The sequence below is a fragment of the Aedes aegypti genome, chromosome 3, assembly GCF_002204515.2.
Source record: "Aedes aegypti strain LVP_AGWG chromosome 3, AaegL5.0 Primary Assembly, whole genome shotgun sequence".
Lineage (NCBI taxonomy): Eukaryota > Metazoa > Arthropoda > Insecta > Diptera > Culicidae > Aedes > Aedes aegypti.
The window spans coordinates 390,977,265-390,989,435 of NC_035109.1; the positions used below are offsets into that span (position 1 = coordinate 390,977,265).

The 12,171-nt window shown below is 39.7% G+C and overlaps 2 protein-coding genes across 2 annotated transcripts; one reads left to right on the top strand and one right to left on the bottom strand.

Moving 5' to 3' along the window:
- Positions 1-386: 386 nt before the first annotated feature.
- LOC5571609 lies at positions 387-1,138 on the bottom strand. The gene is made up of 3 exons (XM_001659757.2): positions 948-1,138; positions 601-770; positions 387-530 (listed from the first exon to the last, which is right to left on the bottom strand). Exons 1-3 carry the CDS (start codon positions 988-990, stop codon positions 474-476), a joined length of 270 nt encoding a protein of 89 aa, XP_001659807.1. The 5' UTR covers positions 991-1,138; the 3' UTR covers positions 387-473.
- A 7,697-nt stretch (positions 1,139-8,835) lies between these two features.
- On the top strand, positions 8,836-11,685 carry LOC5571610 (feline leukemia virus subgroup C receptor-related protein 2). The gene is made up of 3 exons (XM_001659756.2): positions 8,836-10,822; positions 10,887-11,064; positions 11,130-11,685. The coding sequence occupies exons 1-3, from the start codon at positions 9,507-9,509 to the stop codon at positions 11,340-11,342; spliced, it is 1,707 nt and encodes a 568-aa protein (XP_001659806.1). The 5' UTR covers positions 8,836-9,506; the 3' UTR covers positions 11,343-11,685.
- The last annotated feature ends 486 nt before the right edge of the window (positions 11,686-12,171 follow it).

The following is a 12,171-nucleotide window of genomic DNA, read 5'->3' on the forward strand; positions in this document are numbered from 1 at the left end:
GTAAAACTTGAAAGTGGGCCACAGCTATAAAAACGTTGGGAACCACTGCTTTGAATTTAAAAAAACTTAGTTATGTTTGTGCAATTGTCATCAAACTGAAAATTTTAGCATCAAGTTAAGAAAGTGGTACAGCTCTGCTGATCAAGATGGTAAATAGGGAAACACTTGGAAGTTTTCCGAAGGTACCAACTACATATGTTTTAGATTAATTTGACTAATATTGTGATTAAAAATTCCTGAGTTGGAACAAAACATATCTGACCACTTCATGTTTAGGAAGTGTCTAACTAAAGTTAAGGAAAGCAATTAAACAATCGCAGTGCACGATAAAAGCTGCAAGACCTGACAATAATCCCCAAACCAGAACAGTAGCTCAAACAGCGATATTCCATTCATAGGTTTATTTTACACATAACATGTTCGAATTACACTCGCTTGCTGCTAGCAAATCTATCACAAATCCACCTTCCAGCTTACTCGAGGCTCTTTGGTGGGCTGTAGTTCAGGTAGATCAGTCCGGATTCCTTGGCCTGTAAAAAGATAGAATGCGAAATCGCGTTAATTCCTCGGTCAGATCCAAAACAGAAGTCAATGTTTTACAATCGTTGCGGTGATTCCGAAGATGATGATTCCGGCGGCCAGCACAGCATTGTAAGTACGGTTCTTGCGGCGGTGTTGCTCGAAGAAGTCACCCTCCGGAACGGGCATGTCGTTCATGGTGAACACCCGGAAGTTGCTCGGGCCATGGTAGCTGCGGGCGAAAAAGGCGCCTGCAACAAAAAACGAACCAGCAGTCGATTATTCAATGTTCTGTGATTCAGCCATCACTAAAAGAGGGTGGCATTCTATATGGCCAGGGTTATGTAATGGGGCCAAAATAAAAACGAAGATTTTCATGTAAAATACCGATTGTTTCAGCACAATTCCATTCCGGCACTGTTACTTACCGTTGCGGGCAGCCAAATTGGTCAGTGGACGCAGAGCCTGCATTTTCTTACTCGGGAATAATTGGAAAATAAGCACCAAGGAACAACGAGTTTTCCTCTGAAGACTGAAGAAGTCGCACGACAGATGATGGAAGGTCGAGGAAAAAACTTTTGACAGATCGCTCGCGCAAGAATTTTGACAGCGCCTCCTGCGTTTAGATTTTTCGAGCAGTTTGCTCGAATCGAACTTGAAACGAATGCACGCGCAGAAGCGGGGGCAAAAGTGGGAACATCAACGCAAAATTGCGCACACGGGAGATGTGCGGGTGCGATTTTTTTGACCGCAGTTTCTTGTGGAGGAGGCCATAGTAGGCCCGACTGCCACTGATGATGCACCTCCGTATTTCACAGTTAACGTCAGCCGTGAGCAAGGATCCAAGGTAGACGAAGTCGACGACCACCTCGAATGTATCCCCGTATATCGTAACACAGGCGAGCTCTGTCGCGCTCGGTCCCACTAATTAGCATGTACAGTCAACTTTCGTTCGTTGCACTTAATCTGTAGCCCACTTAAAGACTTTCACTAATTGGGCTGAGTTTCGAGCTGTCAATTTACATAGAACAAAAGAAAAACAGAGCTATCAACGTTGATAAATGGACCAATGCACGACTTCACTATTTTGACGTTTGAGCGATGCCAAGTTCACGCGTTTCCATGGTCACATACATAATACGAGACCGCACAAACGTCAAAAAGTGAACTCGTGCATTGGTCCATTTCGTCTTATGTCAGAAAATGACGTTTGTCTTCGTTTTAGGAGGGCTATAGTCCAACTAACGCCCAATTAAAACGTAGCCCACTTAAAGATAGTGCAACGAACAAAATTCGACTGTACTTTGTATTGGTCGCATTCACCACCTGTACCGCGTTTCAGGCTGCCACCTTTTCAAATGTCCATATCATCCGCAATGCAAATATATTGACCGGATCTCTTAAAAAAGCAGAACCTCGAATGTTAAGTCCGCCTCTCCGCATGGCACCTGGCACCAATATTGAACAACTGGCATAAAAGCCCATCACCTTGTCGTAGTCCCCGGCCGGATTCAAACAAACTGGAAAGTTCGCCTGAAAACTTAATATAATTTCGCACACCTTCCATCGCTGCTCTTATCAGTCTCGTGAGCTTCCCGGGAGAGCTGTTCTCGTCCATGATTTTCCATAGCTCTACGCGGTCGATACTATCGTATGCCGCTTTGATATCGATGGAAAGGTGATACGTTGGGACCAGGTAAAAAGAAAGAATTAATTGATGGAATAAAAACCATGGTCGATTTCGTTGGCCTTTTTACAAATGATTAAATATCTGCCATCGATGTGAAGAAACCTTAACCAGGTTGATATTCCTTGAAAAATATGTTATGAACTAAACTTTACATTTAGCCGAAAATTCCCGCTATCTATTGTCTAAGAAATTGCTTTAGCATTGCTTACTTTTTAAATTCATTTTGTCGGGCATTATGCGAGTTGATTAACTACAATTGATTTTTATTATACAGTCGACTCTCCACAATTCGATGTTCTATAACTCGATATATTCTATAACTCGATGGATTTTGCGGTCCCTTCAAATTCCCATACTTCATGCTCTCCATAAGTCGATGTTTCTATAACTCGATGTCTCCACTAGTCGATGTCACGTGGGAGGAAAATGTCCCTCCATAACTCGATATCCATCTAAAAACCCATGTTTATACAGGAAGACATGGACCATTTCTGGTTTGGCAGCGAATTAAGGACCTGCAAGTTGTAATAAAAGTTTAAAAACATAAAAATGAAAATATAAATTTTTAGTAAAAATAAGGGATTTATCGAATATTTTGAAAAAAGTGTTCAAAGATATTTTTTCAAAATGCTATCAACAAAATGATATTATCTGCTTGTAGAAGTGATCATAAAAGTACATGAAATATAGAAATTTGAGCCTTTGATTTTAAATTTTTTGTTATCGGTATGTTCTATAACTCGATAATTCTATAAGTCGATGGTCCCTTGAATATCGAGTTATGGAGAGTCGACTGTAATTTCATCGTTTTACGGCTAACTATTTGAGTGGAAGTTTGAACAACTACCCTAAAACTAACCATTACGTATACTTAGCAATTGAACTAAATAGACAAATTGATGTGAAATTTGCGAGAAAGTTACACGTCTTCTATGTTAGAATCTAACTCACGACTCCCTGTTCACTAGATAGGGCGCGTTATCCGTGATGTACGGAGAGGACTCATGAACCCAGAAACTAACCTGAATTTGATTTCTATTCAATAATCACATACTCCTATTTCGCAAAGCGCTCTCCTCATGGGCTTGGCTTGCTGTTCTATGCCAATTGAGCGGTGTCACGAACACATGCGCAAATTTACTGGTTGAAAATACTGCCATTTGATTTAGCTGGGAACAGCTGATCTTTATATATTCCACCAGCAATTTTTAAGTAGGGTTGGTGACATGTACCGTGTATGTACACGAGCGCAGAAACCACTATGAGTTTATCACTGGGAAAACCCATAAACATTATTTTAATATTGTTTCCCATAAATTCTTTTAAGGATACTTTCTTACTTCTTTGAAAGCTCTTAAAATTCCCAAATTTCCAAAATCTCTATATGAATTTCCGAATATCTTTTTTTTTAAGGAAACGCTTAAAATAATTTCAGGGAGTATTTGTAGATAAAATTCTTGGAAAAATCGGAAGAAAAAACTGGATGAGTTTTACAAGGAATAAATGGAGAAAAAAACAAAAGTTAACTAAGTCTTATATTAGTTTGTAAGTATATATGATTTCCGAATCGTTATTATGTGTATAGTTCCCAATCAAGTTCGTAATGAAATACTTGAAAAAGTTTCCTAACGATTATTAAAATGATTCCATCATAGACGAATGCTTCGAGAAATCCCTACAAATTACCTAGTATGCTTTTTGCTAGAATTACAAAAAAACATGATGTAGTTTCTTTGTATTTTGAATATTTTTTATCCAGATTCCATGAATAAATTCTTGATTTTTTCATATGATACCAGTGCGTTAGAAAGACTTAAATGGAATGGTGGGTGAAGATTGGGAGTCCACTGCTTGAATAACCTAAAATAAATATAAAACAGGTTACACACGCCTTTCACTCCGGGGACCTGAGATCGAAACTTATCCTCGAGATAGTCATTTATGACTTAAGAGTTATAGTAACGACTTCCTTCGGAATGGAAGTAAAGCCGTTGGTCCCGAGATGAACTAACCCAGGGCTAAAAATTTCGTTATAAAGATAGAAAAAAAAAATTCTGGAGGACTCGTTGGAGAAATTCGAGCTACTCCCAGGCATGATTCCTGGATTAAACTATTGAAATGGGTATTGAAAACATTCTTTGAGGGATCCAAGGAAAAATAATATTAAAAATAGTTTCAATTATTAATAACCATCATTGGGGCTCAATAGCCTGTTGGTGAAGAAGAAATAAATAAATAAATAAACTAGTGAAAAATAATGAGATATTCCAGAAGGAATTCCTGGTGAGTATGTAGATATGTAGCTTGACCATCTTCATCAGAAATTAACCCTGTTTCACGCTACATTTTCATTTTCATCGTTCAACAACTGCTTCTGAATGTTTAATGTGCAAATGAAGAGCTGCTAAGTTTGGAGGAGGATGCCAACAAGTAAGTAATTTACTTTTTATGTGAAGAGCATATTTTTTTTTTTTTAAGGCTCTCCGTGCTCGTGGCCACTACTGTGCCGGAATCAGTTTATCTGTATCTTCCTTACCGATACAGTTCTATTTTTAGCTAATCTATATTTACATCTGCTTTCACTCTCTTCTGCTCTTTTGCTCTCACTCCGAGCAGGTAGGAGAGTGCTCTGTTGTTGGTCCAATCGATTTCCATAAGCCATAGTCAATTGCTCTTGCGGTGGTTCGTTTTGCCGTGTTCCTGAGTCGTTTGAGGCTACACACTAAGATTTTATTACCGAAGTCGGTAAAATTTTACTGGGTTTTTGAACAGCAGAGATAAGTCGGTAATAGTTTGTGAGTACCGAAAACTCCGCAAACTATGAAATATTGAGATGTCAAAAAACTACCGATAAAGTCAGTAACAATCTATCCAAAACGTTACTGTATATTTCGGTAAAGTAATTTTTGTTTACTTTTATTACTGATTTTTTCAGTTTTTTTCAACAGCCCCAATCCCATTCTCATTTCCCCAAATTTGACCATATTTTTCTAAATTTCCACTATATTTCCATAAATCTCATATTCTGCCTCTGTCGACTGCTCTTGATTGGAATCTGGTGTCCTATTGTAACGGAAGTTCGCTCAATTCTGCAGCCTCCGACGAGTTGGAAAAGATCACCGGAATCGGAATGGCCTCTCAGAAGTATGTAATTGACGGCTCATAATGATGTAATAACATGTTGGTGTTGCGTTATTTCTCACGGAAGTTAATAAATCTGCACAATAACAGATATGCTATCTTTCCAACTTGTGCGACGCTGTGCCAGTTTAGCTGCGTTTCTGGTCCGTCGAATGATTTTTGCATACTTACCGTGAGCAGCGATAGGGCTAAAATATCAATAAAATGGAATTTCCGTCAGTCCATTCCATGAAAATGATCAACAAGAGGCATTCTGCTGCAGAAGCTTCTTACTAAAAGAAAATTTTCTCTTGACAGCTTGCAAATTTGGTTAGGTATTTGTTTTCGTTGCGTTTTGACGAAAACTCGGTAAAAAATATTTGATACTGGTAAGTCAGTATTTACATTTACTGACTTTTCACATTTTCTCGGTAATTTGTAATTTCACGGTGTGTTATCAGCACAAGCGTTTGCCGTGTTCAGTAAAAAATATAATATATTACCGAAAAATCAGTATGTTTACCAAGATAAGCTGGAATCTCAGTATTTTTTATGATTTACTGATCAAAAACCGTAAAATAATTTACCGAACAGCGATATCGTTTTTAAGTGTGTAGCTGCCTGCGAAGTGGGTCAGTTTGTCTCAGTCACCATCTGATACTGACGGAGTATGGATGTGTTCCCCTAAGCACGGTCCTCCGTGCGGCGTCTTCTGGTGGCTGGACGGGTTATTTTTTTGGAGGGGCTGGGAATTGAATCCATGACCTTCCGCTTATGAAGCGAAAGCGTTACCTCAAGGCTACGGACCCCCCCTAAGAGCATAATTAATCGTGCGTAAAATTCAGTTCAGCGTATCTGTTTAGTTCCTTTGACATTCATAGCTTTACTTTTTCAGGTAATGCTCTGGAACATCTCTTCACCTTAGGGAAGAACGGTATGGATCGAATTAGGGACACGAAAACTTGATTGATAGTTTTCCTAAAGCATCTGATTTCCATTGCAGTTTGCAGTTTAGTCGGCACTTCGAACTTTTACCGAAATTTTTGCCGAGATCTCAGCTGTTGGGTTCTCGGCGATTTATTTTGCCGGCCTCGGCGAAATAAATTATGTGTGCACTTAAGAAGATAAAGAGAAAAAAAACTATCTTCATAGACTTCATAGGAGGATGAGCTTACTTAGAGCATTTTTGGTAACATGTGATGATTAGTACCGTGGAGTGTTAAGGAATGAAAAAATAAACATTCAACTCAAATCTCAGCCAACTTCTAGTCTTTCCGCAGAGAATCGAATCTAGTCCTCATCTCACTTCCAAACATAAGTTTGAATGGTGTCTCATTTGTTGTGCAATGCGGTGTAGCACGATACATTTGAAGATAACGGTTCATCTTTGAAGCAAGTGACTTACCACGGCTAGAGCTATCCGCAAGCATTTTTTAAGTGCGTTCTTGAATGTCTTCACTGCATTTTCAGCTGCACCATTAGACTAGCTGAAGTTAGATGACATATTCCTGTTTCCTTGCAAAATTCTTGAAAGTCTGCCGCAGTAAACGATCTACCATTGTCGGACAACAAAACATCGCAATTCCCGAAACGTCCGAAACAATCTACTAACTTGTCAATAGTTTCCTTTGTTGATAATGTACTCACCAAACAGGCTTCTATACACTTTGTATAGCTATCGGTTATAATAAGCAAATTCTTATTTTTCAAAAACAGGTGATCGACCTAATGGCCGAGAGCATAGCTTCCATGGAGATATTGGAACATTCCCAATCCTGATCTGCACTTGCATCGCTTACCCATGTTCTCAATGTTCTTATCGATGTTAGGCCACCAGAAATAGTTTCTTGCTAACGATTTCATTTTCACAATTCCCATGTGCGTTGAGTGCAATTCTTGAAGTAAAAACGGCCGAAGTTTTGTAGGCGCTACGATCCGATAGACCCACAGGAGCACTTCTTTCTCCACAATCAGCTCTGTTCAACGAACGAAGAACTTCTTCAACTCAGAATCTTGCACATTGGTAGGCCATCCAGTCTTGTAATAGTTCACAACACGACTTACGACAGGATCTCGTCGAGTTTCAACAATCAATTGCTTCCGTTCTACTAATGATTTCGTTTCAGCTTCTATAAACTGTAGGAACATGACTTCTTCATCGTTGATATCTTCGTCTTCATGGTACAATACTGGTGATCGAGACAAGAAATCGGCTACTGTTTTGTTAACTCATTTGATGTATTAGATCTCGTAATCATAATTTGTCAAGAAAACGACCCATCGCAGATCAAAGACTTGTTTAGTTTATTGATCAGCTTAAACTAAAACACATTTATTTAATATAATATTACAGATCGATTTCAAACAATATTTGTACTCACAATCTTCAGTGATTCATCCGCACTTATTTGTTGACTTCAGAAAATAATTACTATTTAAATTATGACCTAGACTTTAATATTTCGGTTCGACCTATTACCTGGTTCAATCGACTTCTATCTTCAAGATACAATTTTCTTTTCCTTTTGACTTTCGTTTGGCCTATTCTTATGAAATGCCTCACATAGGGTGGCCAGCCGCTTCTATCGCGCCAACAGCTGTAGCTTACCGAAAACCATGTCAGGGATGCACGCTATGTCTGAACCAAACGATTATAAAAATCGAATGTACATCGGATTTTTTCTCGCTAGAGATCAGTATTTGATCCATATTTTCATAATCGGAAGGTTTTATAATATACTATCGGTGAAATGTTTTCTATACCTTTTGTAAGGGCTGAAACTCCAATCGTTCAAGTTATCTGTATTAGATAAATTAAATAACAAGTCTTTCTTTTAAAAGAAGAAAATACAGAATAAAGTACCTGCTACCCGAACGATACTTGGCTTGCTACGTTATCAACGCTGTGGAACACGTGACAGCACACAATGGACATAATTTTTTAATGCTCCCTAGCCATGAAATTCAAATAATTTGATTTTCTATTTAGTTTTATGAGCCAATGTCGAGTAACGAAACATCGACTCAGGAGGTTCAACCGTATTTGCAATATAGAAATGCAAATAAAAAAAATTATAAGAAGATTATTCGTGTTTATTATGAAACTATAGGTAATAAAGCTGATAGCTTTGATAAGTCTTACGTTAGAGACCTTTTCACAAACAATGATCAATAATGATGTTTACATATACCCAATGCAAGCAAAATACTTGAACGCCCTTGTTCACTTTTTCAACATAGCGATATATTGTCGCACTACGACTACGAAAATATTTCAAAACATCACGCATTATTGCTTCATGCAATATGAAGTAGTTAAGCATAACACGATTTATTCTAAACATGAAAATTTCACTAAAATCGGACAACTTTTGGACTGAATCGATCAATAATAAAATGTCAATTCCGTGATGCTTCTATATGACGCAATCATGTTTGTTCCTGTCTCCTGTATATGATAAGCAAGAAGGCTCGATTTCCTATATTCAACTGAAAGCTACAGTATTCAAATATGCCTAATTTCAGCGCCTCCGTTCAAATACGACATTGCCTAATGCATCATGTGGGTGATCAAATAAATAATCGCTCACACGTTTCAACATGCTGATCAGTAGTCGATCGTTACCGCAGTTACCTCCTACCTATGGCCAACAATGTAATCATCGTTCCGAGTCACAAGAGAGCAGGCAAAATTAGTATACTTCCTAATCCTTCCAGGTACACGCTCGAACAATATAACTTCGTGCTGCCTGCTTGCTTATTGCGAATCTAGGGCTTCTGTCTGTAAAATTTACCCTTTCATATCACACCGGAATAATCCAATTTCTTCTTATCTGCTGTTCACTGAGCAAACATCTCTCCTCGCCTTCATTATCACCAGCACCCGAAGCGATCTGTCAGTATCTTAGACCTGGAGGGATGGACCGTGTCGAGGTAATGCATTCACTGCCATCCAGCTAGCAAACCACACTTTCTGCAGATAAGCTACCTAGACACAGGACTGAGTTTATCAGATTCCCATCTTGTTCCATTCTTCTGCACCGGTTGGGGCTGTACACCAGAAGGCAGATGCATCTCCGAGTGATCAGTTGCAGATTGGCAACTCGTGCGAGTTGACACGGCAGAGGTGAGGCCGTTCGCGGTTCAAACTCTCTGTTTTCGTCTAAGCTGCGTCACGATGAAGAACGATAAGATTTTTCACGAGAAGAGCCTCCTGGTGCAGTCGTTGAAGATTGCCAGCAATTTGGACCGGAAGAAATCGCTTTCGACATCGATCATTCCTACACAGAACCAGAACTATCTGTGCGTGCCGCTATTGCACAATGGCTTGCATCCGCAGAAAATTCCCGACGAACCAAAATCTTTCGACTGCGAGGCCATTGTCGTTCATTCCCATATCGAGAGGAAGTCTACGTATCAATCGATCACGCGGAGCATATCACAGTCCACGTTGACGATTCCGGAGAACTACAGCTTTACGTCGGTGCAGATTCAGTTGTACAAACGAAGATGGGCGATGTTGGCCTTAGGAATGATGAGTATTGCGATCTCTTATGTGCAGTGGATACAGTACAGTATTGTGGCAAATGTTGTGATGAAATATTACGATGTAACTTCGGTGTGGGTCGACTGGACGTCAATGATTTTCATGGTGGTCTACATAATATGTGTCTTCCCGGTTACGTACATCATGGATGTTCGGAATATGCGGCAAACGGCAGTCATAGGATCAGTCGGGACCGCGATTGGAGCATGGATCAAAGTGTTCTCTGTCCAAAGAAACCAGTTCCAGATGGTACTGCTGGGACAAACGGTTTCAGCATTTTCCCAGGTGTTTTTATTGAGCATCCCGTCGAGATTGGCGTCGACCTGGTTCTCGCCTGACGAAGCGTCATCAGTGTGTGCATTTGGAGTGTTTGCTGCGCAATTGGGCATAGCTATAGGATTTTTCTTTACTCCGATCGTCATCAGCAACAGCGATGACGTTGACGAGATAGGGGTGAACCTGAAGATCTTTCTGATGGCAGTGGCAGGAATATCCACAATGATAGCGTGTATGGTGATTGCGGTGTTCAAATCAGCTCCTCAGTTCGCGCCAAGCCACGTGCAAGCACTTCAGCGAACTATGAAGCCGAAGATGGAGGATTATTGGCCAGCAGTCAGCAGGTTGATGCAAAACGACAACTATTTGATCTTGGTGATCGCCTACGGAATCAACTGTGGAATATTCAATGCGTTTTCGACATTGCTAAACCAGATCGTCATGAACTATTTCCCAGATGGTGAAAACGATGCCGGCCGAATCGGTCTGGCGTTGATTCTGTTGGGTTTACTAGGTTCGATGGTTTTCGGCTATCTCCTGGATAGCATGCACAAATACAAAGCAACTGCCGTCTGGGCTTGTCGTTTATCTGCGCTAACGTTGATCATCTTCGCACTTGCACTGGAAACGCGATCCAAAAAACTCGTCTCAGTAGCGTCAGTATTTCTTGGGTAAATATTTACGGTTTATCATTCCAAACAATTTGGTTACTTATCTCAGTTCCGTTTCGTACAGCTTCTTCATGACAGGATTCCAACCGATCGGATATGAGTTCGCATCCGAGCTGACCTTCCCAGAACCGGACGGACCAGTTTCGGGCATCATGAACATCTCGACGCAAGTTTTCGGCATCGTCGTAACACTACTTATATCCGGTATTCAGCAAATTCTAGGCGACTTCGTAGGGAATATGGTAAACTAGAATAACATTTCGTATTCGATTAAGATTGTAGAATGTATTTTCTTTCTCTTTCGCAGGTGTTTGCTGCATTTTTGATCATCGATGCGAATGTCATTACGCTCATTCATTCGGAGCTGCGTCGGTACAATACGCATCGACAGATCGAGAGCGAGGCTGCTCGAGAACACGCCGAGGAAGCCATCCTGCATTTTGAGTCTGCCAGTGAGAATGAGGACGCGCCTCTCACACTTAGGATAGATAACTGTAGTAGTGGTGCTGGTAGCAGGTGATCGACGGCAGATCAAGTGATACTTAGTTTATATGAGAGAAGTTGACGCATCTGAAAGAGTGAAAGCGAGATAAGGCCTTTTTCATTTTTATCAGATGAGAAATTTAGGATCTAGTAGAGTGTAGAATGGATGAATCATATCGGTAGCAACGGTATCTTGAACAAGGCAAGGACATTTTGTTACTAAGAATAAAAGGATGTATGACTGAGCTTAGTGCTGATAAGACTTACAAGTCTGCAATGCACTGCGTACTGCATTGACCGTCAATGAATGTAGGTCGTGCGTCTGCGTATGATATTTATTAATATTCGAAGGTGATTAATAAAGCGTAATTGTAATCATATTTGCTTTTTGTATTATTGGTTGTTTGAATGCTGAAATTGTTTTCAATTACTGTAGATTGATTCGTTAGAAGAATCCATACCTTTTTATTTCATATTACCAGAGACGAATAGGGCAGTAGTCGGGTTCAGATTAGGTACCACTTCTAGTACTGCAAAATAAGTTTGACAGATCGCAGCACACTTACCCGGAATTCTAGATTTCCCTCTATTACCTTATGTGCCATAACATTTTGGGCAACTGCAAGAAGAATTTTTTTATCAGTATCGTTCCTAACTTTACACTCATTTGTGTAAGAAAACACTATCACCTAAATCTAAATTCAGCATTTTTTTACATTTTATTAATAACATATAACATTCATTTGCCGTAGCATTTCAGAACTTTAACAGGTGAGTTTCATTTCATTTATTTAAATAACATCTAAACAGATAACACTGAATCAACAATTTCACGCCACAATACTCGGTTCGTGGATGCATCTCTC